This window comes from Equus przewalskii, chromosome 1 (assembly GCF_037783145.1).
Source record: "Equus przewalskii isolate Varuska chromosome 1, EquPr2, whole genome shotgun sequence".
NCBI lineage: Eukaryota > Metazoa > Chordata > Mammalia > Perissodactyla > Equidae > Equus > Equus przewalskii.
In genome coordinates, this window is record NC_091831.1 from 31,068,931 (window position 1) to 31,095,816 (window position 26,886).

General features: G+C 48.1%; 1 protein-coding gene across 3 annotated transcripts in view; it reads right to left on the reverse strand.

Moving 5' to 3' along the window:
- R3HCC1L (R3H domain and coiled-coil containing 1 like) overlaps window positions 1-26,886 on the reverse strand; it is a 204,102-nt gene that overhangs the window by 3,349 nt on the left and 173,867 nt on the right. For 2 of the 3 annotated variants that reach the window (XR_011537138.1, XR_011537139.1), the window contains exons 8-9: window positions 26,430-26,499; window positions 17,011-17,244 (exon numbers count right to left, since the gene is read on the reverse strand). Coding sequence is in view for 1 of the 3 variants with exons in the window: in XM_008526577.2 (XP_008524799.2) it covers window positions 26,492-26,499 (8 nt within the window). In the remaining 2 variants the exon portion in view is untranslated. Of the gene's footprint in view, window positions 1-17,010; window positions 17,245-26,182; window positions 26,500-26,886 lie in introns of those variants that run through there. The other variant, XM_008526577.2, reaches the window with a different exon arrangement.

The window sequence follows — 26,886 nt, forward strand, 5'->3', positions numbered from 1 at the left end:
GCACTGGAAATCTAGTTCACTGGCAAAGCTTCCGGGGACGCAGAAAAAGCAAACCTACCCCCAAAGTGGCTCACTCACTCTGCTGTGTTTGGTTGCTTCACGGCCCTTAGGTGACTCTCAAGTTCCTCCAGGTCAAAAAGCAAGCCTACAGCTTCTGAGGGACGAGGGCCGCCTGCCGCTCCAGGGGGCCTTTTTCAGATGCAAACACAAAGGCCTCCCTTGTTCCCAAGAGTGAGCTGCGAGGCTGGACGGCAGCAGCGTGCTCTGACCCCTGAGGAGCTGCCTGACGGCCTCCTGCCTCCCCGTCTCCCACCTCTGCCCAGGCTCCACTCCGCAGAGACATTCCCGAAATGCCCAGCACTTCTCTTCCCAGCTTAAAACTGCACTGATGGCAGGAAGGGAGACGACCGGGCATGATGAACCTCCTGAAGTAGTCTTGGGGGAAAAAAAAGAATCAAATCTGAATCTGATGACATCTCTCGCTCTAACTCCCAGTTTACAGGAAACACAGATAGAGACACGTGTTAAATGACACCGTGGGCACGCAGCCCGAAAAATCCAGACTGTGGAAAACTCCCCAGAACAAATGACCAAGTTTCTTCAACAAAAAATTGCAAGGAGAAAAAAAGAGAGAGATGAAAGGGGAGCCTAGGAATTAAAACAGACCTTAAAAAGCAATTTACAACCTTTATATCCATCCTGAATCAAATAAACAAACTGTTGGAAAAAAAATTAGGGAAACGTGAACATATGACTGGATATTTGATGAGATTAAGAAATATTGTTAAACATTTTAGTTAGCTTAGGAGTACAGTGCTTATGGTTTTTTTAAAAAAGAGTCCTGGGGCCAGCCCACTGGCATAGTGGTTCAGTTTGCACACTCCGCTTTGGCGGCCCAGGGTTCATGGGTTCAGATCCCAGCACGGACCTACACACTGCTCATCAAGTCGTGCTGTGGTTGCATCTCACATACAGAATAGAGGAAGATTGGCACAGATGTTAGCACAGCAACAATGTTCCTCAAGCAAAAAGAGGGGGATTGGCAACAGATGTTAGCTCAGGGCCAGTCTTCCTCATCAAAAAAAAAAAAAAGAGTCCTTCTCTTCTAGAGACACATACTGAATATTTACAATCAAAACAACATGGTGTCTGGATTTACCATCAAATTAATCCAGGAAGGTGGAACAAAGTGGAGGTACACCTGAAACAAGACTGGCCATGAGTTGGTCATTGTCAAAGGTGGGACATTGAGTCCATTACATTGTTCCCCCTACTTTTGGTATGTTTGGAATATTTTGTAATAAATAATTTATTTTAATGAACAAAAACTGTTCTGATGGGTCCCCCATGGTCTATATCAACAGTAATGGATCTCGTTGAGACTCCGATGAAACAGACAGAGTCTCCTCTTAAAAAATGAAGTACACTCAGATATTTCCACACAATTTGGGAGATCACAGACTCCTGATGCCCCTTACACTTCTGGCCTTCAGGTTCAAGCATTAACCAAGGCCCTTGTGATGTGGCCCCAACTGCCTCTCCAGCTTCTCTCCACCACCTGCCACGGGCTCTGCTCACACCTGCTCCGCCATGCCTCTGCTCATGAGGCCTGTCCGTCTGATGACCCTTTCCTAGGAGGCCCACATCACGTCTCCACTCCTCTCTGTAGTTCTTCCTAACCAGCAGCACACCCACCGCCCCAGCCCTTGACACCGTGGAACGGATTCTCCCCCGACCCCGCCCTACCCTCCAGTGAGCCGCCCATTCACCAGGCCCGTGTCCTGCCCTGCGCCAGAAGCCTGGGCTCACAGGTCTGTTCCTGTCGCACCACGAGCTCCCCAGGGCCAATTCACCCTTTTCTTTTTCTCAGCTGAGCCCAGAGCTTTGCACACAGCTAATAAATGTTGGTTGAAATGAATTCAATGGAAAATTTAAAGCCCCAGGGTCAGGGGAGAGCTAATGGGATCTTGCAGCTCAAATACTACATGTCAGAGCAGGGGAATAAAACACCGAGCTCGCTGCTAGCAGGCCTTGGTCACATTTGTCCGGTAAGGAGTCCGCGTCCCGGGGTAGCAGGGGTGGAAGAGGGGGGCTCAGCCAGGTCCAGTGGCTGGCACCACCTCAGCCCACAGGGACTCTGCCCTTGATCTCAGCTAAAAGGTGAAGGCCGCCAAAGACTGGGGGCCCATTTGAGTCTCACGTCTGGTGCTTCCTTCTCTCCCCTGACAGCCTGGGGAGAAAGTGTCCGTGGGGTGTGGAGGGGCTCCTCCTTGGGCAAGGGGCAATCACACTGCTCCTAAAGGTGTGTGCAGGCTGCACACCTGACGACAGCACATCCGCCACTGCATCCCACCCGCGACCCTCCATCCCTCACACCTTCTGTCCTTCTGGGCTGCAAATAAATTCCTGAGTTAAGCCTCTTTCACCCCTTGGGGTAAATTAGTGCAATCTACTAGGCCAAGGTGAGGACTTTGCACATTCAGGAGACAGCCTGAGGCCCAAGGCTTCTGGGACTGCAAAAGCAGGACGCTGGAGAAGGGTTCAGACGGGGAACCCTAACCAGAAGAGATGGGCGAACACTAAGTCTAGGCCAGAGGGAGCGGCTGAAACCAGGAGAGAAGCCGCCAGGCCCCAGAGGAGCCAACGCAGGGCTCGGCCAGGAACCTACAGGGCCCACGACAAGGCCGGAAGGTGAATCCGGGGGACAAAGACCCCTACCCACTTACCATGGCATTTGCCTGGCACCTGGTATTTCTTCTAAAGAGTTTAGCCTTTCGTGTTTTTTAAAAGACACTCCTGGGCTTGAAAAGAAAGGAGAGGGACAAATGAGAATAAGGCGATTTTTCTGAGCTTGCATCGACATCTAAATGACCATGTCGGGAGCAGTCTGGGCAGCTGCGAACTAAGATTCTGTCTGCCCAGAGAGCCCTTCAGTTTCCCTTAACGCGCTGACATCAGGCGCTCCCTGAGCGCAGTAGTGGGGTGTGGCCCCCAGCGCTGCCCCCGTTATCTCAGGGGATCTCATTATGACCCTCTGCGGGAGGGAACGTCATTCCCATCTTACAGTTGAGAGAACTGAGACTCAGCAAGTAAACTGACTAGTTAAGTCTCTTTCCAAGGAGACTTGGTGGTTAGCAGGTAGTGACACCAGCGTCAGAAGGCAGGTCTGACTCGCTTAGAAGGCCAGGGCCTGTCCCAACCATCCTTTTCCACGTGTCATTTTTTCCTTTCAGGCAATGAGACTCTGCGTCAGGGAAGATGCTTGGGCCTTGAATCACTCCATCTGCGCTCACCACTAAGAGTAATGCTGCTCAATCACCAGCCGTGGTATTAAATTAAAATTCTTGCAAATAGTATGGTCCAGACAGAGAACTGGATTTCTGGGCTGTAAGGAGAGCATCCAGGGATGCTGACCTTGGAAGCAAGTGTGGGGTCACGTCTACCCCTGTAGGCTTGGCGAGTGTTTGCTCTTCCTCCAGTTCTCTTCCTCTCTAGACAATGAGGCAACGATTGCTGGGAGGAAGTTCTTTAAGAAACGTGTCTGTTCCAGAAGTGGCCCTTCCCCTCCAGGGCTTCTGCATCCCTGGGCAGGGTTTCTCCTTCTGAAATCCCCCATTTCCCCTTCTGTCAGCAGCATCTTAGAGGGGACCCCAAATCGTGTTCCAGTCTTACCCACACCCACATTCTCTGGCAGATCTGGAAATTGCTCTTCTTATCTTCTCATTATCCCATTAGCGATTTGGTTTTGACTTGCCCCGGTTTGTCCCTCAAAGTTCAAGGCCACCCTTCGCCTCCTCCCACAGCGTGATGAAGGACGCACTCACGGGCAGAGCTGGAGTTCTTGCCTCCTCCTTTGCCGTCTGCAGAACCTTAATCCTCGCTATTCATTCTTCCATCTCTTCTCTAATCGCAGATCTCCGGAGCCTGTCGTGTACACTCGTCACTTTTTCTTCCTTGCTCCTTAAAGACTTTCGTGGGCACTTCCTGAGTCTCCTGAACCCATTCTGTCCAGAGCTCATCCTGTGTGTATTTTCACAGGTTTGTCTTTTGTTGCAATTTTAACTCCTTTACAGCAGTTCCTGGCGTCTGGAGCGTAACCCACCTTCCTGGCCTCTTTACCCTTTCCTTCTCCCAGGAAAATGTACCCGACTCCAAAACCTTGGCTTTTTCACATGTTGTCAGAGCAACATTAGCTAACATTTAGAGGTGTGCTACAACTTTCAAAGGCTGTTCACTGCCCCGGGTAATCCTCTCAGCAACCCTGTGCCTGTTTCACAGCAGGGGAAACTGAAGTTCGAAGACTAGCCGAGGTTGCACTGCCAGTGAGAGGCATTGTGGGGCGTGCAATTTGGAAGTGCTTGTCCCTGTCACTTCATTAATTGTCACCAGCAAAAGACCAGGAAGTAAGACACACTCTTACAGGACCCTGAGGACCTTGTTATGGACGTGTGTGGATTCGTCAAACTGAATTCCAAAAATATTGTTCCATGCCCACCCTCCCATCATGTGCCTGTTTCTGCACATGCCCAGCACCCTTGGAAGGGTAGCATCTGGGCCGCTTGTTTGTTTCTCCTGTAAAAGCGGCGTTGTATCTGCCCTTCTTTGTCCTGCGTTCCTGGGCTCCAGGTCTTCTCTGCTTTGTGGAGACAAACAAGAGGGGAAAATGGAGGCCAGAGCCCCTTCACGTGCTTGCCCACCACCCAAGTTCCCTCTCCGGTCGGGCCTTGTCTGGCAACTCTCCACATCCCTCCAACCTCATCGAAATCCAGCGGTGTCTCCTCCACAGCCCGCGTCGGCCCCTCTGTTTTACAGGCTGCCACAGAGAACGTCTACCTATTCCTTTCTGAATATTTTAAAACATTTGTACCAGGTTCACATGGAGGTCTCATCCATGGTCTGACGTGCACATGAGCGTCCTCAATGACCTTGCCCCTGCCTGTCTGCCCCCACCCTCCTGAGCTTGTGTACTTCTCACTGTCTACGTGCTCTGGACTCTAGTCCTACTTCTTGTCACATGTCACTGAGGAACTTGTCAGCATTTTAAATTCTTCGTACTTGATGCTTTCCCTCTTGGTTGGGACAGACGTGGCACGGTCTCTCTTCTTCACTGGGACAGAATTCCATGGCGTGGCCTCCCACATCGTTCAGAGAGGGGGCTTCCGTCTGGGCTCATACTCACGAGTTTGGGCCATCCTCATAATCCACAGCCTGTGGCCACCAATGAGAGCACCTCTTAGTCTGCTTGAGCTGCTACAACAAAATAGCATGGACTGGATGGCTGAAACAACAAAGCTTTATCTTTCACAGTTCTGGAGGCTGAAGAGTCCAAGATCAAGGTGCCGGCAGATTCAGGGTCTGTTGAGAGCCCTCCTCCCGGTTCATAGATCCGTCTTCTCACTGTGTACTCACATGGCAGAAGGGGTGAGGGAGCTCTCTGGGGTTCCTCCTATAAGGGCACCAATCCCATTCATGAGGCTCTGCCCTCATGACCTAATCACCTCTCACAGGCCCCACCTTCAAATACTGTCACGATGGGGATTTGGTTTCAACATATGAATTTTGGGGGTGCACAAACATTCAGTGTATAGCAATACCTAATATCTACCCTTGCCACCCACACCACAAGCCTGTGGCACCTGGGGAGAGCCCTGCTCACTCAGTGAGATAGTCCTCCCTGGAGTGGCATTCTCCCAGAACACCCCTCCCCCTTGTCCTGGACCTTGCCTGAGAAGTCAGAACGCATGGAGTGTGTCTTGTGTGGGCAGGGCAAGGGTGGGGAGCTGCCTGGGGGAATGATGCATGGGCTAGGGGCGAGTAGCCTATGGGAGTGTTGCTCCAAGATAGTCTCCGGAAGAGCCAGGATGAAGGGAAAACTGTGTGAGAGTCAGTGAAGTCCTTAAACCAAGGGCCGCGGTGATGATGAGCAGACGAGAAAGGGCAGCAGAGTCAGCAACCAGGATTATGGAGCCATAAAGTGGGGCAGTCAAGAAAATTAAATCTCCAAACGTAATAACTCCATTCATAGCTATTCCCACCCCACCCCCTTTTTTAACCTTTCTGGTCTGATGTTTTTTATCTTCAAATAATTATAGATTCACTGGAAATTGCAACAATAGTACAAAGATGTATAAAGCTTCTTTTTATAGATCTTCATTTCAAAAGATAGTACAAAACTTCACCCAGTTTCCCCCAGTGGTTACGCAACTTTAGTGCAATATCAAAACCCAGAAATTGACCCTGGGCCAATGGGTCTGTAGGTCTATGCCATTTTCTCACATGTGTAGCCTCACGTAACCACCACCACAATCAAGATACAGAGCTCTCCCATCGCTGTGAAGAATATAGCTTCCCTTTTCACTGGGTCCTGAAGACATTCCATGTACTATGCTAAGCATGAGCTCCTCTGCTTCCTGTAACACCCCACCAGAAACGGTCTATAATTATCCCCATTTAACACGTCAGAAGACTGAGGCTCCCCATGGTCGCATTTCTTACGAAGGGTCTCACAGCTTGTAAGCAACAGAGAGAGGACTCAAGCTGAAGTCTTCACATATCCATCATATAGCTAACCAGGCTTTACTGCATCAGGGCAGGGGGCAGGGGGCCCCTTTTAGTACAAGCCTGTTGGGTGTCAAGCTGGGCTCGACGCTTTGAACACAGGGACAGAGGGGAACATCATTCTTGCATCTGCCTTGTCTGATTTCACCACCAGAACCTGGAAGTTCTTCTGGTTCACATTAACAAATCTTTAGTGTGGAAAACGGTTTGTGGCAGAAAATAGGAGAACAACATAATCTAAGGAGAAGTCTGGAATATCAATGCTAAACAAAAGAAGGAATCTGTAAGAAAACAAAATTGAGCAAGAAGAACATTTTCCCTAGAATAGCAGGGAAGGGCAAGCCTAAGTCATTAGGGTTGGAAGGGCATCGTTAAAACTATCTGGGTGAGCGATGGAAGAGCTGAAGCGCCTGGAATGTGTGCACAGGCAGGGGCCATGCATACAAATTTACAGAGTCCTGCAAATCTCGATCTCTTCCTGTCACCTCAGCAGTGACGCTGCTCAGAGCAGACTCTTGGGGTTCTTGCCTCAACACCCACCTCAAGTACTCCGTTCTGTCAACGAAGGATGTTCCATGGCATTATCATTTGCCTTGAAGATCAAAACTGGATCCTGACGGGGCCGGACCAGTGGCACAGCGTTTAAGTGTGCATGTTCCGCTTCAGTGGCCCGGGGTTCGCCAGTTTGGATCCCGGGTACAGACGTGGCACCACTCTTCAAGCCATGCTGTGGTAGGCGTCCCACATATAAAGTAGAGGAAGATGGGCACGGATGTTAGCTCAGGGCCAGGCTTCCTCAGCAAAAAGAGGAGGATTGGTAGCAGTTAGCTCAGGGCTAATCTTCCTAGGAAAAAAAAAAAAAAACTGGATGCTGAGTTTCACCCCTACTTGTTCTAACCAGGCAAAACTGATAAAGGACCATGATCTGTGGACAATCTCTTCATGCTGGGCCTAAAAGAAGACTCTTCTGAAGAGTGAAAAGTGAGACTTGTTTTAACTCATCGTGTATGGACTTAAGGAGTCATCATATATTTCATAGTGTGGACTCATGGATTCATACATGTGGACTTATGGATTCATACATATGGACTCATGGATTCATAGTATGCACTCATGGATTCATGCTATGGATATGGATTCACACATACGGACTGCAGGATTCGTTCCGCCCTACCCAGGCTGGAAGCTTCAATTCTTAATTAGCATAACCACAATGAACTCCCTTTTCTAGAACATAATATCCCCAGACTATTTGCCATCCTAGAGCCACTTTGTGAATTTCTTCGCTTGTGCGAGTTCTCCCATAAGGCAAGCAGATTCTCTCTCACTTAGTTGATCACTGTTGTGGTCTTTGTTTCTCCTTTAACAATTTCTTTCTCTCACTCAGGAAATCACTTCAAAATACAAGTGAAATGATGATGTCTATTATGGAGAAATCGAAAAAAAGTGTTGTCTTTCTTTTTCCTTCACAACATGATTTCTTTACCTTTGAAACAAGTGAGTTGTAACAGATCGCACCTGATCATGACAATGCAGCTGAAAACCAACCAAGCCCCATCACTTTTCCCGCAGTATGCATCATATTTTTTACAGTCAAAGGCAGGGCAGTGTGAGAGTCCAGCAAGCTGACTGTGGTCAGAATCTCTGTGCAGTCAGGTAGTGTGGCTGCTGGCAGAACGCCACTAATTTGGAGCTGCCTTAAAGTGGTTTCCACTTGGCAAGCAAGACGACTGCTGTCTTGTGAGATGGCGTCTTGGGAAGTGGCTCGACGGGGCCATTCACGCAGCCATTACTTACGTGTAACTTCTTTCCCTTCTTTTTTATGGCTGCAGCGTTTTATAGTTACATGTTAATCACATTTGCTACTTCCTTCTCCACTAAGCTCAGCCCAGGCAGTGACATGTTTAAGAGCCTCCTCTCAGCATGAAGCAAGGATGCCCGAATTCTTAGCTGACAGCAACTTGCAGACTTGGAAGCTTTCCCTCTGTTATCCTGGAGAATGTGGGCTTGTTGGAGGTCAGGATGCGGGAAGTGTCTGTGTTGGCCAGACCTGCTGGGTCCCTGGGGAGCCATACTTCAACAGCAAGAAAAATGGATAGTTCTTGCTCTTAGTTGCGAGTCCAGATGTGCGCACTCTGAAGAGACAGCCCGCTGAGAAGCGTTCAAGGCAAATGCTCGGGGCAGCTGCTCTTCAGAAGCGACGCCTGTAATTTGGCACCAAGTGCCCTCTCCTGCTGTTTGTCTGGAATTGACATTGCTGTTCCGGGTGTTGGGAGATAAGCTATAAATCTCTCCCGGCCTCTGATTTGGTCTAACAAGCTGCCGCCGCTCGTGGGACAAGCAGGGAGGTGGGCCGCTCTGTGGGGTACCTCCAGCCGTCCTATAGGGGGTGGCCTCAGGGTGTGAATTATGGGCCCAGGGCCATGATCGTTACTGGGAAATTTTGCACATGGAATTGCTGCCTCTGTCTGCAGGTCTCAGGAGGGCAGCGGAACTTAGAGGTTCCAGCAGACTGATTGATTCACTTAGCTGTGATCCCGAAATGCTACGGAGAAAAGCACGTGAAGGAGTTCTTGCATGTGAATGCTGGCAGCCTAGGAAAGGCTGGTGTTGGTCGATGATGAACACGCTTCTGTTGATAAACAAGTGGACACTTCATGGTCGTTGTCCAGAGGAGGCAGCCTTGATGGGGACAGGTGGTCTATGTCATGACGGTTGTTTTTCCCTTCCAAGTGATCATACCGAGAGATGTTCTTATCTCAAGATGAGGGTATCTTCCTTTACACCTAACATTGCCCAGGTTAAAGTTTTACTGTGTCCAGGATACCCCACATGAGACTTCTCGCTTAATCCTCACGACAGTCCTCTACAGTAGGTCTTGTGATCCACATTTTCCCGGTGACTACACTGAGGCTCAGAGAGGAGAGATAACATGCCCGAGGCCCCTCAGTGGTCAGTGGCCGACGGAGGTTCCAATCAGGCCACCTCCTTGCAGTTACCTTACCTTGCAGAGGGTGCGTTCATCTGCTCGGTCTGCGATAACAAAATATCGTAGACGGCGGGGACGGGGGAGTTGCTTACACAACAGAAGTTTATTTTCTCACAGTTCTGGAAGGTGGGAAGTGCAAGATCCAGGTGCAATTCGGTTTCTGGTGGGGCCCTCTTCCTGCCTTGCAGTTGACTACCTTCTTGCTGTGTCCTCACATGGTGGAGAGAGAGAGAGGACGAGCGCTGGTGAGTCTTATAAGGGCACTAATCCTATCGGAGCAGGTCCCCATCCTACAACCTGGCTTAACCTCCATCACTTCCTCAGAGGCCCCACTCCCAATACAGCCATGCTGGGGGTTAGGCCTTCAACATACGAATTGGAAGGGAACACAAACACGCAGTGCACAACAGAGGGCTGCCCATTCCCACTTGACATGAGCATGTTGAGGTTGTGCATGAAAAGCCCGTATTATCCAGTTCAGCATGAAGCGAACAGTTGTCTTGCTTATACTAAAGGAGGACAGGTGGAGAGCTGCCCCAGGAAGGTCTGACGGGAGGGGTGACTGAGGTTCAGGGTGAACTGGAGTTGAAGGCCTGACCCAGGCCATGTGTCCCCGCGAGAGGTGTAGGTCTGGTGGGAGAAGGAGCACGTGAGCCACAGATGGTGCTGAGATGGGGGTGGGAGGTGTCTGAGGCTCCGGGAAGGATCCTCAAGGGAAGCAAAATGACAGAGGTTTCTTCCTCTTCTTTCCCCACCCCCCTCCCCTTTCTTCCCCTTTTTTCTATTATTTATTTGTTTTGAACTTTGCCTCCAGAGTCCTACAGGCAGGATTAAATGGGACCCTGGAGGCCATCTTGTATCTCTTCTAGTATCATAGTAACTCATCCCGCTTAGTGCCACAGATGCATCCAGCCTCTTCTTGAATACCTCCCCTGACAAGAAACTCACCACCTCCTGAGCCAACCCATTTTCAAATATCTTAACTGAAGCAAGCTGCATCTCTCTGCAGGTTCTGGTTCCAACTTCCAGGGCAACACGAACGGAGTCAGCCCTTTAGAAGACATCTAGAACAAATCTTCTCTCTCCACTCGAAAGTCACAGCTCCCTCACCTGTTCTTCATGCTCAGGGTTGCCGTCCATACTTCCATCTCAAAGGTGACCTGGTCACTTTCTAAAATATACTGTATTTCTACACCAGCAGCAAGTTCTAGCCAAATAAGCATGCCTTCACCAGAATGAAGCCCATTTTAACTGTTCCCCGCCTTGCTTCCTTCTGAGCCAGAAAGGTGCCATTCATTCACTCAAAATTTAACGAGCAATATCTATGCGCCAGGACCGCCCAAGGCACCAGCACTACAGCTCTGAGTTAGACGTCAGAACTCCCGGAGCCCATAGGTCACTGGGGGGACAGGTGAGAAGCAGGCGAACAAATAAGAATGTCAGGTAGGAAACACCACAAAAGGATGACTTTTTCTTTCACCATCAAACTACACTTGGAAAATCTAGTGAGAGCTTATTCTGAGCAAGGCACTTACTAATTACGGAACTAAATCGTCTTGTACACATATATATTTTTTATAGGTTTCATAGAGCTTTACCCTCTTTGATCCTCACAAGAACCTTGTGAAGTAAATAGGATGGGCATTATTTTGATTACTGAGCCCATTTTGCAAGTGAGGAAACCGAGACTTATTTTAGCTGCCACACAGCCAGGAGCATGTGAGACCTCACAGCCCTCCGAAACCGGCTCTCTCGTCACAGCGTCTGGCTGCCACAAATTAGCAGGTCTGCTGATGGCTTATTCTTGTTTCCCAAGCCAGCTCTGCTTCAGTCATTAGGAGTATTGTATGCCAGTTTTTGATAAATGTATGCCTTCACATATTTATGTGATGCCTTTGGTGGTTTGGAAAATGTATCTTGCCTCTCACTGTCAGGATCAGCCTTTGTAAGGAGGACCTTGATGTGGGCAGCCAGGAAGAGGCTTGCCAGGATCAAGAGACATCACCGCAGAGCCGGGAGGCTGGTCTCCGAGTCAGGAAGTGCAGGGTGAGCCATCTGTGGAGGTCAAGCGGCCGCTCGCTCAATAGCCAGGACTTGGGGCCAGGCGGGGAGCCTCCCTCAGGCGGGTCACGGTGCACAGCTGCAGGGGAACAACGGGGCTGAAGTCTGAGAAATGAGGCAGCAAAAACTGCTTCCGGCTCCCCCGCTGAGCACAGTGCCTTAGCTAGACTCTCAGCCCTTCCTCCCTCCTTCTGTTCTCTCGAGAAGGGACGACCTGACACAGAATACACCCATCTTTCTTGGGGTTTCTCATAATTAGTCTTTTTCTTAAAAAGCCTGCACAGACATGTTTTATTCATTCTTTTGATTGGTTCTTTAATCGTTGTGCTGTGTAAATCTCTTTGATACAGAAGCACACGGACGCCTACCAGCCCCTCGTGTTTGCAGGTACTGTTCAGTTAGCGAGACCAGGGCCCAGGAGGGGCGTCAGGTGGATTTGCCCTTGAGACAGTGCAAAGCTCTGTCAAAGACATCAGCCAAAATGGGGAGGGGGGCGAGGGGGTGCAGGCAGTCTCTACACAAGAAACCAAAGAGAATGGAAGGACATTTAACCCGGGCGAGAGAAAGCACAACGATGCTGCAGGACACGAGGGAGCAGAGGCTTCTCATGGTCCTCTCTCCTGCCTTGACCAGTCGGATCCTGACCCCACAGGTCGTCCTTCCCCAAGGAGCCTGGCCATAGCCCAGACTTTCAAGGGGTCCGAGCTGCGGTAGGGCGTGGGGGCCCCTGGGTGAGATGCTCTGCCACGCACTCAATAGTTAGGTCCCATTTTCTATAGTGAGCGGCATGAGTTGTCCTTAAAATGACATCTGGGATGAAAGTAAAATGGAAACGAGGGGCGTAAAGAACAAAGTAAAAATGTAAATTGGAAGAGTCCAATTCAGATAATCTTTGATCATTTTGATGGCATTTGATTTGTTTTTTAATTAGCCACGTGTGACTGAATCTCTGAGCCTATTTCCTAGTCTAGAATGTGACACGAATGGGTCAAATGAACTCCAAGACCCCTCCAGGCTCAGAGACATTGGGTTCCTGTGAATAAGACTGACGGAGGAATGAAAATACTTGTAAAGAATTCTTCAAAGACACTACATGTTCTCAAGTCTTGATAGTTCGCCTTCTCTTTTCATCACGCTTCACGGCTGACAGTGTTTTCACACGTATTAGCTCCCTCATTCAGTCCTCACAATGACTGGGTGCCGCCTCATTTCACCCATGGTGACCTGTGTGGCTCAGTGGGTGGAATTAAATGAGTTGTCCAAAGTGACAAGCGTCACAGAACCAGGACACAAACCCAAGATGTCTGGCTTGGCCAGCCTTGTTCCTTATCTGGCCCCTGAACCCGTCACACCACCCCACTTTGTTCTCCATTTCTTCCTCTGCTCCTCGTCGCATAAGCTCTCAACTTCATACCTTGACTCCGGCCTGTGGCTCACGTTCGTCTCCCATCCCAGGGACTGGAATTATTCTCATTTTGCTAACTCTGGGATCCCTTCCCCACCACAGTCTGTACTCAGGGGTTGCATTTGTTTTTGTTGATTCAGGCAACACTCAGCTCAGACCCTAAGATGTACCCCGGGTGAGACAATGTGACCAGTACCCCAGGAATTCCACGACAGCCACACAGAAGAATTACGCGGATGGAGCAAGAAGGTCTTTCCGCCACATCTCCCAACAGGAAAATCAATTCAACAAATATTTATTGAGCACTTACTCTGTGCAAGGCATGGTCTGGATATTAAAAAGAAAAATGGTATGACCTTGGGGTGGTAGAAAAAATAAAAACATAGTTCAACCAATTTGTAGACGTCTGAGAAACTACAAGGAACAAGGTAGGCTCCGTAAAGTGCTTGTCCAATCAGAATAATATCTCTATTTACTCCAGAATAAGAATGATGACATCTTGAAGGATATGTCTTCATTTTGGACAGCAGTAGGACTTCTGTTCCAGAAGCCAAACGACGAGCTACATCAAGAAATGGTGCTGTGCCTGAGGGAACAAGCCGGGTGATCAGAAAGCCGGTCTCTGGGGGGCAGCCCCAGGCACACCTTGGAGTGGAGTCACAGGGGAAGTGGCTTCCAGGGTTGGAGGTGAAGCTTGGCTGGGAAGGCTGCGGCTGTTTGCTTCTCCTTAGCCACCCTTCCAGGACTCCTCTTTCCCTTTCACTTTTAGTACCCAATTTGGTTCCATGTGCCTCTCATGTGTTCTTTTTTTCTCGCAGAAGGATCATCATCCACATCTTTGCACATGAAACTAAGAGATTAAGTCAAGGCTTCCAGGAATCTATTTGTCTGATTGGTAGAAACTGGAGGTAGAAATGAAGGGAAGTAGACAATGACTAGGCTCCCTAGAGAATGTCGCCTTAGTCAGGCTGAATAATGTACCTTCTGGGGCATCATTTGGAGTCACAGCATGGCAGGGACCCTGAGGACGTGTGACACTTAAGTCCCTGACACCACTTCCAGCAGAGAGCACCCAGCCTCGGCAGGAACCTCTGCACTGGCCGTCACTACCTGTGCTGGCTGCCCAGCCGAACTCCGGGCAGCTCTGCCTGCTAGCATGCTCTCTCTTATGCGCGTTTCCCAGTCACTTCCGCTCTGTGACCGTAGTGAGGCCATGACGAACAAGCATAATTCCTAGAATTTTCAGTGTCTGGGAGTCTAGTGCAAGATTAAGAGCACCTGGAGCTTAAGGACCAAATTAAACATTTGAGATCATTTTAAAATTATGAAAGAAATACAGCCCACTGTATAAAATTCAAACCACATAGTAAAAACATTCACATCTCCCTTCCCCAGGGAACCCACTAGTAACAATTAGATAGCTATGCTTCCAGACTTTTTATTATGCATTTCTATTAATCAAGGGTGTGATTCGGTCTGATTTCCACTTTTAAAAATCTTCTCTCTGGCAGGATGGAGAATGGACTCCTGGAGGAGCCAGGAGTGAAAACAGGAAGTCCACTCAGTTGAGGTGACAAATAATGGCTGCTTGGACAAATAGGGCAGCACAAGAGATGGAGCCAAGTGGGCAGGTCCAATATATTTTTGGGCGGTAGAACCAGTAAATAATTGTTGAGTGACTCACTGAACCAATGTTTGAGGTGACCTTCCTTTTGCTGTGCTCCTCTTTTGTCCACCTTCTCCCTGGCAACAGTCCGAAAACCAGAGAACTTTAAAAATAGACCCATGCCTCCCCTCTCCTGTCATCTAAACATGGTCCCTGGATAGCGGAGCACAGGGGGCCACCACAGCTAGACTCAGAGGAGATTTTTCCTTTCAAATCCCTATTTTTAAACACTGAGCACTTACTAGAAAGTGACCCCCGACGTGCATGTGTATTAATGTCTTACCGGTTTCCAACCCAAGGGTGGAATTTGAAGACGCCGGATATTTGGGAAAATAACCAGCTCGCGCCACCTTTGAATTGCCCCAGATTTATCCCCGGGGTGTGAGCCTATTTGCAGATTTCTTCTCTCTTCCCACTTGTTTTTAAATTGCTGAGTCGTCCCTATACATAGCTAGGGAAGAGGCCGCATTGGCCGTGAAAATAGCTGCTTAGAGAAACAGAGCAATTTGGAAAAAGCAAAAATAGCTCTTTGCTGTAACCTGAGTGTCTCATTTCTGATATTGATTTCCGTGCTCTCTTGAGTGTGGTTTTCTGGAATCGCATATGCAGGCAGGTGAGGGCACCACCCTTGTTTATTTCCTGGTCTGCACGACACACGGTGGCTTTCAGGTCACAAGTGTTTAGAAAGCTGAAATAAACCCAGGAAGCAGACTTATTTTCATGTGTGGTCATTAAACCCATAGGTACCACATTCATAATGACTCATGGATGTCTTACAATGCATTTCAGACACCACAGAGTATCCCGTTTTCCTATGAAATATGATTCTTACCACAGGGTGCTGCCCGAAGTCCCTTCCTTTTGCTTTAGTATTCCTGGCCCGGGTGACTTTTGGAAATTAGTGACAGTGGTTTTCAACCGTGTCACACCTCAGACCTACAAATCCCTGGGGATGGGGCCTAGGCCTGCGTCATGTGAAAGGGTTGCCTAGTTTGAACACTTCAGTCCTGCAGCTTTTGAATCGTCGGTACTTGCGTGCTCCTGGGACACAGACAGTATCTGAGTGCTCAAAAGGCAAGTGTTAGAAAGCGCAGGTGGCTGTAAAGTCTGTGTCTGGAAAGCCCAGCCAAGGCCCCAAAGCAGCTCTCCACTGACCTGTGTCTCTCCCTTGGAAATACTTTTTCCCCCATGTGCAGGAGAATAAGACCAAAAACAACAAGTCAGTAATAGATAGGATGGATGAGTCTCAAAATAATTATGCTGAGTAAAAGAAGCCAGACAAAGAACAAGTGCATATGGTCAGATTCCATTTATAAAAATTCTAGAAAATACAAGCTAATCTATAGTGACAGAAAGCAGATCAGTGTTTGCTGGGGGACGAGGAGGAAGTGGGAGGGATGGATTATAAAAGGACACAAGGAAACTTTTGGGGGGCGATGGGTATGGTCATTATTTTGACTGTGGTGATGGTTTCACAGGTTTCATACGCATACGTCAAAACGCATCAAACTGTTCACTTTAAGTCTGTGCAGTTTACCGTCAGTTATACTTCAAAAAAGTTGGAGAAGAAAAATTACCTCAAAAGAATGAGCTCGGCAGTATCACTCTCGAACCATAGGAAGAGCATTAGAACTACAATAATTGTTCCTCCTCATCCTCCTCACCGCCCAGGAGGAACGGGACGGGTAGAAACACTGAGAAGTTTGCTCACATTCCCTCAGGGAGTAAAGGGCGGAGCTGGGGTGGACCCATGTCAAAATGATTCCACAGCCCAAGCTCTTAAGTCCAAAGACGTCTTTAGTCCTAGCTTTGCCCCTAAACAGCCATGTGACTGAGGAAGAAGGGTCCCCAAGAAATCACCCTTTTAGGGTCCTGAGCGACCCCCCCACACACACAAGCAATATCTCTTTATAATAACACTCTTTTTTGGTGGGTCACCTAATTTTCCCCCAAATTAGTCAAAGGTCTTAAGTAAAAAGCTGGCCGATGCCATTTAACTGCAACATAGCGATTTGAAGGGAGGAGTCACTGCTGTGTTTGAGACGGGCGAGTGCGTTTGTTTGACTTAGCTCTGGACTTTCAAAGGCGGCTGGTGACTTGGACTCTGCAGTGAAAATCCCTGGTGGTCACCCCTCTGGGGCAGCCGAGGTGACAGCTATGCCCTTGGGCAATGCGGCTGTTGCTGACCTTCTGAGCCCCACGGATGGAAGAGCTGCTTCTCTCCTCACCAGAGGAGCAAGTGCCAGAATTTCAGAGCCCTTCAGCCCTTCTGCACATCCCGCTACTCCACTCCCTCCCAGGAGGGGTGAGAAGCTTGTCTTTCTCTCTTACTGGGTCTCTGGCTTGTTGGTCCCACATCTTATGAGTCTCCAAGTCTCAGCTTTCCCCTGTTAGTGGGAAAAAAATCTGCTGCTGATTTCCCTCTGGAACTGAGAAAGCATCCTTCCACCAGACCTTGCTGTGACCTTGAGCAAGTCACTTCAATCTTCTTTGCACAGGTTTCTCGCACCAGTAAAATGACTTTGGGCAAATCATCTACCCTCTCTGTGCCTTATTTTTCCTCATCTGTAAAATGAGAACAAAAATAGTTGTTGTATATCGTATGGTTAGTCATCGGATTGTTGTAAGGATTAAACAAAATAATGTGAGTGAAGTGCTCAGAACAGAGCCTGGCACGTAATAGCAACTGCAAGCGACGGTTAAGTTATTGTTTACTTTGCCATTTACAAAGAATTTTAGGTGCTAAATTTGCACCCACGTTGCACGATATTCACGTAACCAACGTTTATGAAAGTTAAGTGAATTGCTTAGTTGGTGAGTGTTAGCTAGAACTTGAGCAAGGAATTGACTAGATGAAAAATTCCCTCCCACTCTAGCACACGGTAGTTTTTCTTCGTTTTGACATCAGGAATGTTAACTCTGCAATATCCTTCCTAAAGGTCCCCCAAATCATCTGCAGCTCTCAGATTGTCCTGGGGCCATGGAGGAAGAGGGGAGCGGGAGGGACCCTCTCTGTTACACTGCCCCCTGTTGGCAGGTGGGCTCACCCTGAGTAGCCTCCCTAATCAGCAGTTTATTTCCGATCACCTGGGGCCCACTCCCTCTTGCAAAATGGGTTAATTTCCACTTCCAAAAGTACCTTCTGCTAGTGAGTCTGCAAACTTTTTCTGATATGAACTCTGCAGTTATTAGGAACCGGATGTAGAGCATCCCCAGCAATCTCGAATCAACAGCAATCCTGAAGGACACTCGCACGCTTGATTTAGAAGGCATCTTCGCGAACCAGGCGAAAAATCTGGGATAGCAATGCCAAAACCATAACTTCTGATTCTTCTTTATTTACTGCTGCAAACTCTCAAACCTTATCTGGCAATTCAGTGGTCTAGTTAAGAGGAAGATTTTTCAGAGACAAAAATGTTGAACTGAGTTTGCCTTCACAATTGAAAGGAGAAAAAATTGCTCAGTGTCAGTGTCTGAATCGCAGAGTTCTGGCTTCTTGATCAGGAAGCAGAAAGCCACTTAGGGTAATTTAAATAAAACAGTTGTGGAAAGAGTGAGGGACATCTAAAGCCCACAGGTTTATATATTCATATATATATATATATATATATATATATATACTATTTTTCCTAAAGAATGTTTCTTAAATGATTCTCAAAGAATGTGTAGTAAGGTTGTATAAGCTTCAGGCCCCACAAAAGCTGGACCCATTCCTGTGCTCCATGCCTCAGTTCTGTCTGCAGACTGGCCTCCTGTGCTGGCCCACCCACCTGCATGCAGGGTGAAGTGGTTGCCTCAGGCCATATTCTACGTGTCACTTAGCACAAGCCCCAGGTTTGTTGCCTAGAATGTCTGCCAACTTCAGCTCAAGTCCTGGATAGAAAGGATCTCAGCATATCTTGGCCAAACAACACCTTGACTCGCCCCCATCCAATCACCTGGAAGAGTGCAGGGATGGGAAGCCTCTGTTAGAAAAATAGGTCCCTCTCTCTAGCACAGCTTGCGAGGGAGGGTGATTCCCAAAGAAGGTAGCCCCAGGTTGTGTTAACTACAGAGGGAAGCAAGACAGAAAGATCCTGAAGAAAATGATCAGGTCCTCACATTCCTCTTCCTCCTCTTCTCCCTCTTTCTCTCTCTTTTCTTCCCTTGGAGGTAGCAGTATGGCCATGGGCTGAGAGGCAGCAGGGCCAAGGAGGTGGTTACATGGCCTAGGGCCCAGGAAAATGAAAATGCCATCGTCTGAGCTGGTGGTGGCAGGACCAGAAACTCAGAGGCTGCATGTGTTGTCAGGAGAATGGGTGCCTGGGGGAATGAGCGAAGAAGTAAGTATGTTGAGGCTAATTGGAGCCAAGTTTTTACTGTTGGAGAAGGGGTTTGCAAATACGGAACAGGGAAAGAGAGAAAGAATCCTGAGGAGATAGACTGTAGCTGAAGTGTTGATGTAAGCTTGTGATTAGATAGACAGATGGATGATAGATAGACAGATAGATGGATAGATGGGTGGGTGGGTGTGTTTGTGGGCAGGTGTGTGCACATAGATACACACGTATAATTCCTAGCTGTATCTGCCAAGAGGATTTAGAAAACAATCACGCCCCACGAGGAAAGAACACCCAGTGTTCGGTTTCTAAATATCATCCTCCACTGAAAGGAACCACAGCTCTGTGAAGAAACGGCTGACCCACAGCTGGGACAGGGAAAGCACAAGACAAGGCAGGAACATCTTGCCATGCCAGAAAATTCTTTGACATTCTTTGTGTCAAAGAATGATGTAGACCTGTCAAAAGGACACAGGAGCCAGCCTGAATGGGCTCACTAGCCAAATCTGGGTTAATTGAGCACCAAAATAAATAATGATATTAATGGATCACAATCTATTGTCTATACTGATGTAACTAGATGCGTAGGTAGGTAGGTAGATACTTAGAGACATGGATAAGTAAATCAGAAGAGGTAGCTCTTCTTTACCATAAAGTAACAAACAAATGGAGAAGGAACGCTGGAAATCAATTCTCACCACTTGGCAACCACCATAGAGACTGTTGATAAAGGCATCAACAGACACTAAACCTGGGTAGAGGTTTGATGAGGAACAAAATATTGGTGTAATCTTGAAATATCTACCCACAAAATACTTGTCAGCCACAAAGGGGAAAGTGGTGAGTTTACAGCAGAGAAGCCTGGCAGACACCACCCGGACAAGCTAAATGATGGAGAACCCATCTCAGTGATGTGAAGGGTCAACCTCCTGAGGCCCCGCTGAGATGCTCTGAGAAGCGTCCAGCCTCATTTCTGTAGTTTTTCTATCCAAATGCATGGCCTGCGTCTAGGCATGAAGAAACAGCAGCCAAACACAGTGAGAGACCTGTCATAAAAGATCTGTCACTCTCTATAGACTGTCAAGGTCAGGAAACATGGGAAAAGACTGAGGAGCTGTTCTGTACTGAAAGGAAATAAAGGAACATGACAACCAAAAGCAACATGTGACTTCGGATGGGTCTTGAACAGAAAAGAAAAAGAAACGCTGTTGGGAGAGTTGGCACATTCTGAGTAAGGTCTGGGAATTGGATGGTCCTGTAGCAACACTTACATTTCCTGATTTGGAGGATCTGTGGTTGTCACGTGGGAGAGTGTCCTTGATTTGGGGAAGTTCTGAAGTATTTAGGGGTATGAGGCATCATGTCTGCAACTTGTTCTCAGATAGCTCAGAAGAAGAATGATGGTGGGTAGATACACACACAGAGAGAGAGAAGGTAATGAAGCGAATGGGGTAGTGAGCCAACGAATGGGGAGCCAGGTAGAGCGGTAATGGGGGATCTTTGTACCCTTCTTGCAACATTTCCATAATTTTGAAAGTACTTCAAAATAAGTTAGAAAAATTTGTCTATAGAACAACTAAGTCCTGAAATTGCTCTCCCTGCCCCGCCGAGCCTCGATAAAGGAAGGGAGCACTTCATCCCCGTGGTGCGCAGCCCCTTAAAAAGCTCGAGCCATTATCCACTTCAGTGAAGCAAGGCATCCCCCTCTTCTGCTGACCAGTGCAAAAAACCAAAGCAAAATAAAATAGATTTAAACATCTCTCACCAGAGTAAATGAGAAACCGGTCCTGCTTTGGTAAGACACCATGAAGTAACCCTTTGTCTACAATCTCAAAAGCAAACAACTGCTTCATGCCAGAAATGGAAATCATTTAACATTTTAACAGTAAATCCCTCTGGCAAACACTTGGAACTGATCTATGTCAAGGCAAAAGCATTGTCCTAAATATTTTCATCTACTTTTGTCGTATTATAATATTGAGACTGAAGGAGATCGCATGGTAGAGCACAAAGAGCTCATGCTTGGGAGTCAGACATGGGAGGGTTCAAATTCAGACTCCTCTGCTTTCTGGCTGTGTGTCTTCAGGCAAGTTACTCAACCCTTCTGAACCTTGTTCTCTGCACCTATAGGATGTGGATAACAACAGCTGCTTCCTGTGGTCGTGGTGAGGCTTGCTGAGATTTCACATGCCAAACATCCTGCATTTGGGAGCCCCTCAATCAATACTTGTTTCCTTGCTTTCTGTGAAACACGCGGAAGACTTTCAAGGCCCACCCACATCTGCGCGCCATCCTTTAAGAACCGTCTCGGCAGACACTGAGGCCCTCTGCCACTTCACTGGGTGTCTCTCCAAGCCCAGGAGTCCCGTACTCTGTGATTTCTTGCCTTCGCCCTAATGACATTTTTTCCGCCTGTCTTTATTTCATCCAGACGTCCCTTCATCTCACGGCACAAAGTCCAGGCGACACTTCTGACATGCCCAAATTTATTCTTCTCCCTTGAAGAAATCTCCCTTGGCTCCTCAAGGCTTATAAGCTAGGGAAACCAAGAGGAAAAATGTTCGTCTGTCTCAGCCTGTCTGCAAAGAGGAGCAACACGGTAAGAAATTGGACTAAGATGAATTTTCGAAGGACTGAACTTAATAGCAAAAAACCAAATAAATCTCCAGGAGTGTACACACAAGACACAGGGGCGCTGCTTTGGGTCCTTGTCTCTCAGAAGCTGGCTGATCCTGAGAAGAACGTGTCATCTTTTAAAAGCCAGCCTGATGTCAGGGTCAGCAATTGTTCTTGTTCTCTCTTCCCACCATTTTTTACGTACGGGAGGGCGCATCACCCATCAGGTGCTGTTTTGGGACAAGCCCCGTAATCATCTCAGAGCTAATCCTTCACCGTCGTGTCTGTTGGGATGGGAAACGGGGGAGAGAAGGTTGGACCCACTGGGGTTTCAGGCTCTCACACGAACTGCTTCAAACCCAGGGACGACAAAAAGGAAACGCCAGAGGAGACAAATGGCCTAGAGATGCTCTGATTCTGTTCAGCGCATACTTACCACCCTGAAGCCAGCAAGTCTGTTCCAAATACGCTCCTTAAAGAGCATCTCAACACTAGAGTTGTTCCTCTAGTTTTCCTCCAGAAAACAGAGCTACGAAATAGTACTGCTTTGAAAAGAATGCACTTTTTCCCCTTTGTTCTTATCACCAAAGACATACGTAGTCATAAAGAAATTTTAGGAAATATAGATAAGCCAAAAATAGGGGTAAAGGAAAGAAAGGAAAATCATCTATAATCCTGGTATGTGCCTTTTTCCTCTTTCTGAGTGTAGAATGGTCCTGAACACGATCTTTTGCAAGCTGCGTTTTTCATTTTCAGAGAACCGTAGAGCAGTGTCCCTTGCCATTAAGAATTCCTCCAAGCTATTCTTTGTGACGGTTGCATTGTGTTCCTTGGGACCACAGTTTATTTAACTAAATCTCTAATGGTGAATATTTAGGCTGTTCCTCACATTTTACTGTATAGATAATGCTTTAAGAATGTTTTTACAACTCAATCTTCATGTGTAGTCATTCATGATTATTTTGTTAGACTAAGTTCCCCCAGGTGAAATTAATGCAGGAATAGTACGCACATTTTTAAGACTTTTGCCCCATATTGCCAGTTTTCTCACCAGAGAAGTAGCATACGAAATAACACCTTCTTACTTTCAGGCGATCACGGCAGCCAAGTTCTTCCATTACCTTCTTTACACCATGGTGAAACTAACGCGTGTGATTCACTACACCATTTGGGAAGGTGGGGTCGGGTTCAGCCACTGGGAGAGAAGCAGACGCAGGAACTGGGAGCATGCTGTAGTTCTGAAAGAGCTGGTTCTCATCCGCTGGAAAAGCGTGTTCACAAAACAGAGGCTGTTGCTGGTGATTCCTCTCCACAACTCAAAGACCTCAAAAATCAGGATTTACAAAGGAAAACTTTTTCCCTCTCTCTCTCTCTTTCTTTCTGTTTATAAAAGTTAAACAAGCTCAATCTAGAAGATCTGGAAAGTGAGGAAAATTATAAAGAAAAGAATCCTCCGAATTTCCACAACCCAAAGGTCAACACTATGAACATTTTGGCAGATTTTCTCTGTCTTTTTTCTTTGCATGTATGTTTTGTTCACGTGAATGAAATAATACTGGTTCTATTTTTAGTCTGATTTGTCACGTTTTGTCCTGTTCCAAGGGCCTTCCTGATGTTCCCCCACTCAGGATGCTGCCCTGCTTCTGTCTCACACGTGGGGCTGGGGGGTAGGGGTGGGGGTGGGGGTGGCAGGTGGGGTCAGAGCCAAGGTGGTGTCGGTCGGGGGCAGGGGGGGCTTTCCCAGCCTGGTCCCCAGGAGGAAACACACACATCTCTCCCAAGCCTTTGACCTCTGGCTCCAGCACTGGCCTTCCACACACTCCTGCCTGGAGCTGCCTCTGCAACAATCTATAAGCCATTAGCTGGGGCCGTATTAAATCTAGAAGCGTTCGTCCCTAAGACCTCAGCTTTTATCCAGGGTTGCTATAATAAACGACCAGCTAAAGACTGTGTCTGCCACTTCGGCAGAAGACTTTGAAGAGACAGTCTATGATGTGCCTCGCTGTCCTTATATTGAGATTCTCATGATAAATTCGTGCTCACATTGAGTGTCAGGGAAAAGTTTGCCTTTCCTGACAAATGGCCATACTTCCTTTTATCCAATAACTCATCATATTTCCCCTTTCGCTCTAGCTCAATTTAATGCGCAATTGCGGTAACTATCTTCTGCTAGGTTTCTGGTTTAATCATTTCTTCCCTTCATCCATATGACTTTGGATATTTCATCTTTAATCTCACTGTCCTGGGGCCTTTATTTTTAATTGTCAGTCATCTCAAATTTGTTTGGAGGTTGGTAGGAGCACAAATCATAAATAAATAAACGATAATCTTGACCCCTAGGCCGTCTTTTTAAAGTCGTATCTGCCTTAGTAACTAATAATTCCCTTCATTAACTCTAAGTTCCTTCCTGGTATTTCCAGGCAACTGCACCCAGAGGGCTATTATAAGATTCAGTTGGGTACATTAGGCCTGACTGAGAAGAGTGGGACTTTTTAGGAACGAACTGTTCTATATTGGTGTCACTTGGTCATTTTCCTATATAACTTAAGTCCTGGTAAGGCTCTCTGTCAAATACGCCCTCTTTTTGAGGAAATAGCAGCTTATCTCCCCGCGAGGATGGTAGCCGGGCCACTTCCACACCAGCCCCCTTAGGGACTGAGAAAGCAAAATGGAGGGGGGCTTCTTGGCACTGCCCTGGGACCCGTGGGAGGGGACACTCTTGTTTCTGCCTGAACCAGTTCTGTCACTCACCGTTTCCTACCCCCTTAAGCCCCACCATGGACCTCCTTTGGTGTGTGTCACCTTGATGATGGCTCTCTCTCCTCAATCCACTCCCCCACCCTCTAGGTCTCGCTCTTTAAGTGGTAGATTAAATCAGAGACAGCAATTCGTCACCCCTCCTTGCAGCTACATCCTTGCCATGGCCTCAACATAGGCCGAGTGCACTTCCTCACTCTTTGACTTAGACTTGGCTCTGTGACTTGCTTTGGTCAACACAATGGGGCAGAGTGACAGTGTGCCAGTTGCAAGCCTGGGCTTTAAGAGGCCAGGCCAGCTTCCACTTGCTCCCTGTGCTTCTGCCACAGCCACGAGAACTTCTGGGTAACTGCTGCTCCTTCAGCCTGGGGCCCGTAGTAGGCAGAGTTTCCCCAGACGACTCATGGATTCATGAGCAAAATAAATGCTTATTGTTGCATGCCACTGAGATGTTGTGGCTGTTTGTTATGCAGCAAAAGCTGACTGACGCACTCTGTGATAGATCCGCCCTCGAAGATCTGGTTCTTGTTCTTGTCCTTGTCCTTTTGGCCTTGACTCCTCAGACCATTCAGTTGATTCTCAGGTTCCCTGGAAACTAGACTTCACTCTTATGTGCAGTCCTCACCTGTCACAAGGACCCCAACTCAGGTCAGAGTCCTGGGCTTCCTGCTCGTCCCGTAGGGCTAGACTCTCCAGGATGTCCTAATAGGGAGTAGGCATAGAATGCGTGTGTCTCAGCCTCTGGAATTTGGGTTCTTGACACTAAAAATAGTTAACACTTACTGAACATATGCTGACAGCCTGCCAGGCCCTGCACCAAGTGGCTACTTGTGTAATTTCAGATACTCCTCAGAATTATGGGGCAGGTATTATTATTCTCTTTGCTGTACACATGAGGAAACTGAGGAACTCAAAGGAAAGTAACTTGCCCAATTCTCACAGCCACGTGGAGGGAGAACTCAAACCCACCCATGTCTAACCCAGTGCCCACACCATGCTGCCACCCTTTTATTTACCTAAATTGTGCGAATCACTCGAGCCCCACAACTCAGTAGGCAGACAAAGCAATCTCAATCCTGCTGGGGTCTCCTCACCTCCATCTCCATGCTCAGGGCCAGAAAGCCTGGTGAGGGGCCAGATCCTGGGTTTGGGGAGCTGCCGTCCTTGCCATTGCTCCCTTCTCTCTCCAACCCCCATTGCAGGTGGCCCCCTAGACTGAAAATTGTGGCAGGAGCCTGTATAGGGCCTGCATAGGACCCCCGTGTGCTGTGTCCTGCCAAGCAGTAGTGACGCCAGTGGAGGCTGGGGACTCAGAGGCAAGGGGATGATGGGTAGTCAGGGAGGTCTTCTAGAAGCCCAGGGAGGAGCTCCATGTGGCATGTAGGAAATTTGGATCACGCTAACTCTTCCAAGGCAAGGCCTGAGCCGCCCACTACTGCCAAAAATCACTGAACCACAGCAAGGCAGAGCCAGGTATGGCCCAGAGAACTTTGGTGACAGATGGGTAAACTGAGGCCCCTTTCTCTACAATGAAGTACCTCACTTCTCACTTCCTAGTAGCATCAGCAAGAATTACACGGCCAGGGCAGCACGTTGGTCCCCTTATTAAGGCTCATCATAAGCCTTTGTCATTAACTTAACATGAGGTTATGTCCCTTAATCCTACTTCTGCATCTTATGCATTTATTACTACTAATGGTCTAACTCATTCAACCGAGACTCGAACGTGCCAGATTACCACGAACAAGACACTCTTCTGGGCCCTGCACAATTGAAGGTGTCGCATTTTCCTTTAGACACCTTGCAAGAGCTTTTGTTTAACTAGGTGAGTATGTTTATATTGTGACAACCCGCCCGCTCCCCAGGTCCCAGGGACGGCTGAATTTGCTCTTCTCAGAGGTCCCTCAGGATGGGAGTCTGTTTCTGAGCAGACACATGTCATCGTCCCAAATCCTGAAGAGAAGAGTTTCCTACCCTTCTGCTTATTCCGAGTCTGCTTCCCACCTCGCGATGAGGTGTCTCAGCTGAGAGACGGCGTTCACTGCCCAAGAGACTTACTCCTCAGAACGGAGACAACGGTGGGCTCTGTTTCCGGCTGAGAATGCTTCATCTGTTTTTTATCAATTCCCTGGGAGCAAGGAAAAGAGAGAGTCACCCATTCATACCTTAGCCTCCCCCGCACTTGACATCTGTCCCTCCACAGTGGCCGTTAACTACCCAATCCCTCACAGAGAGGGAGGCCGAGATCCACTCAGAGATGCCCCTAGAGGCCACGGCTCAGCTGTCCCCTCACAGGGACCACGCGTCCTCACTGCCCTTCGACAGGTCTGCCGGAGTGACAGCCTCGTGGTTCCCCGGCCGTGGATTTTGAGCCCCTGGTACCTCTCTCACCCTTCTCTGACGGGTGTAAATTGGTTCACAAATCCTGAAATTCCTTTCGCTCATGCTCCGCTGAGTTTCCTCAGCGATTTTCTGGTTTATTGCCCGTTGCCTGGTTGCTAAGATTCCTTGTAAA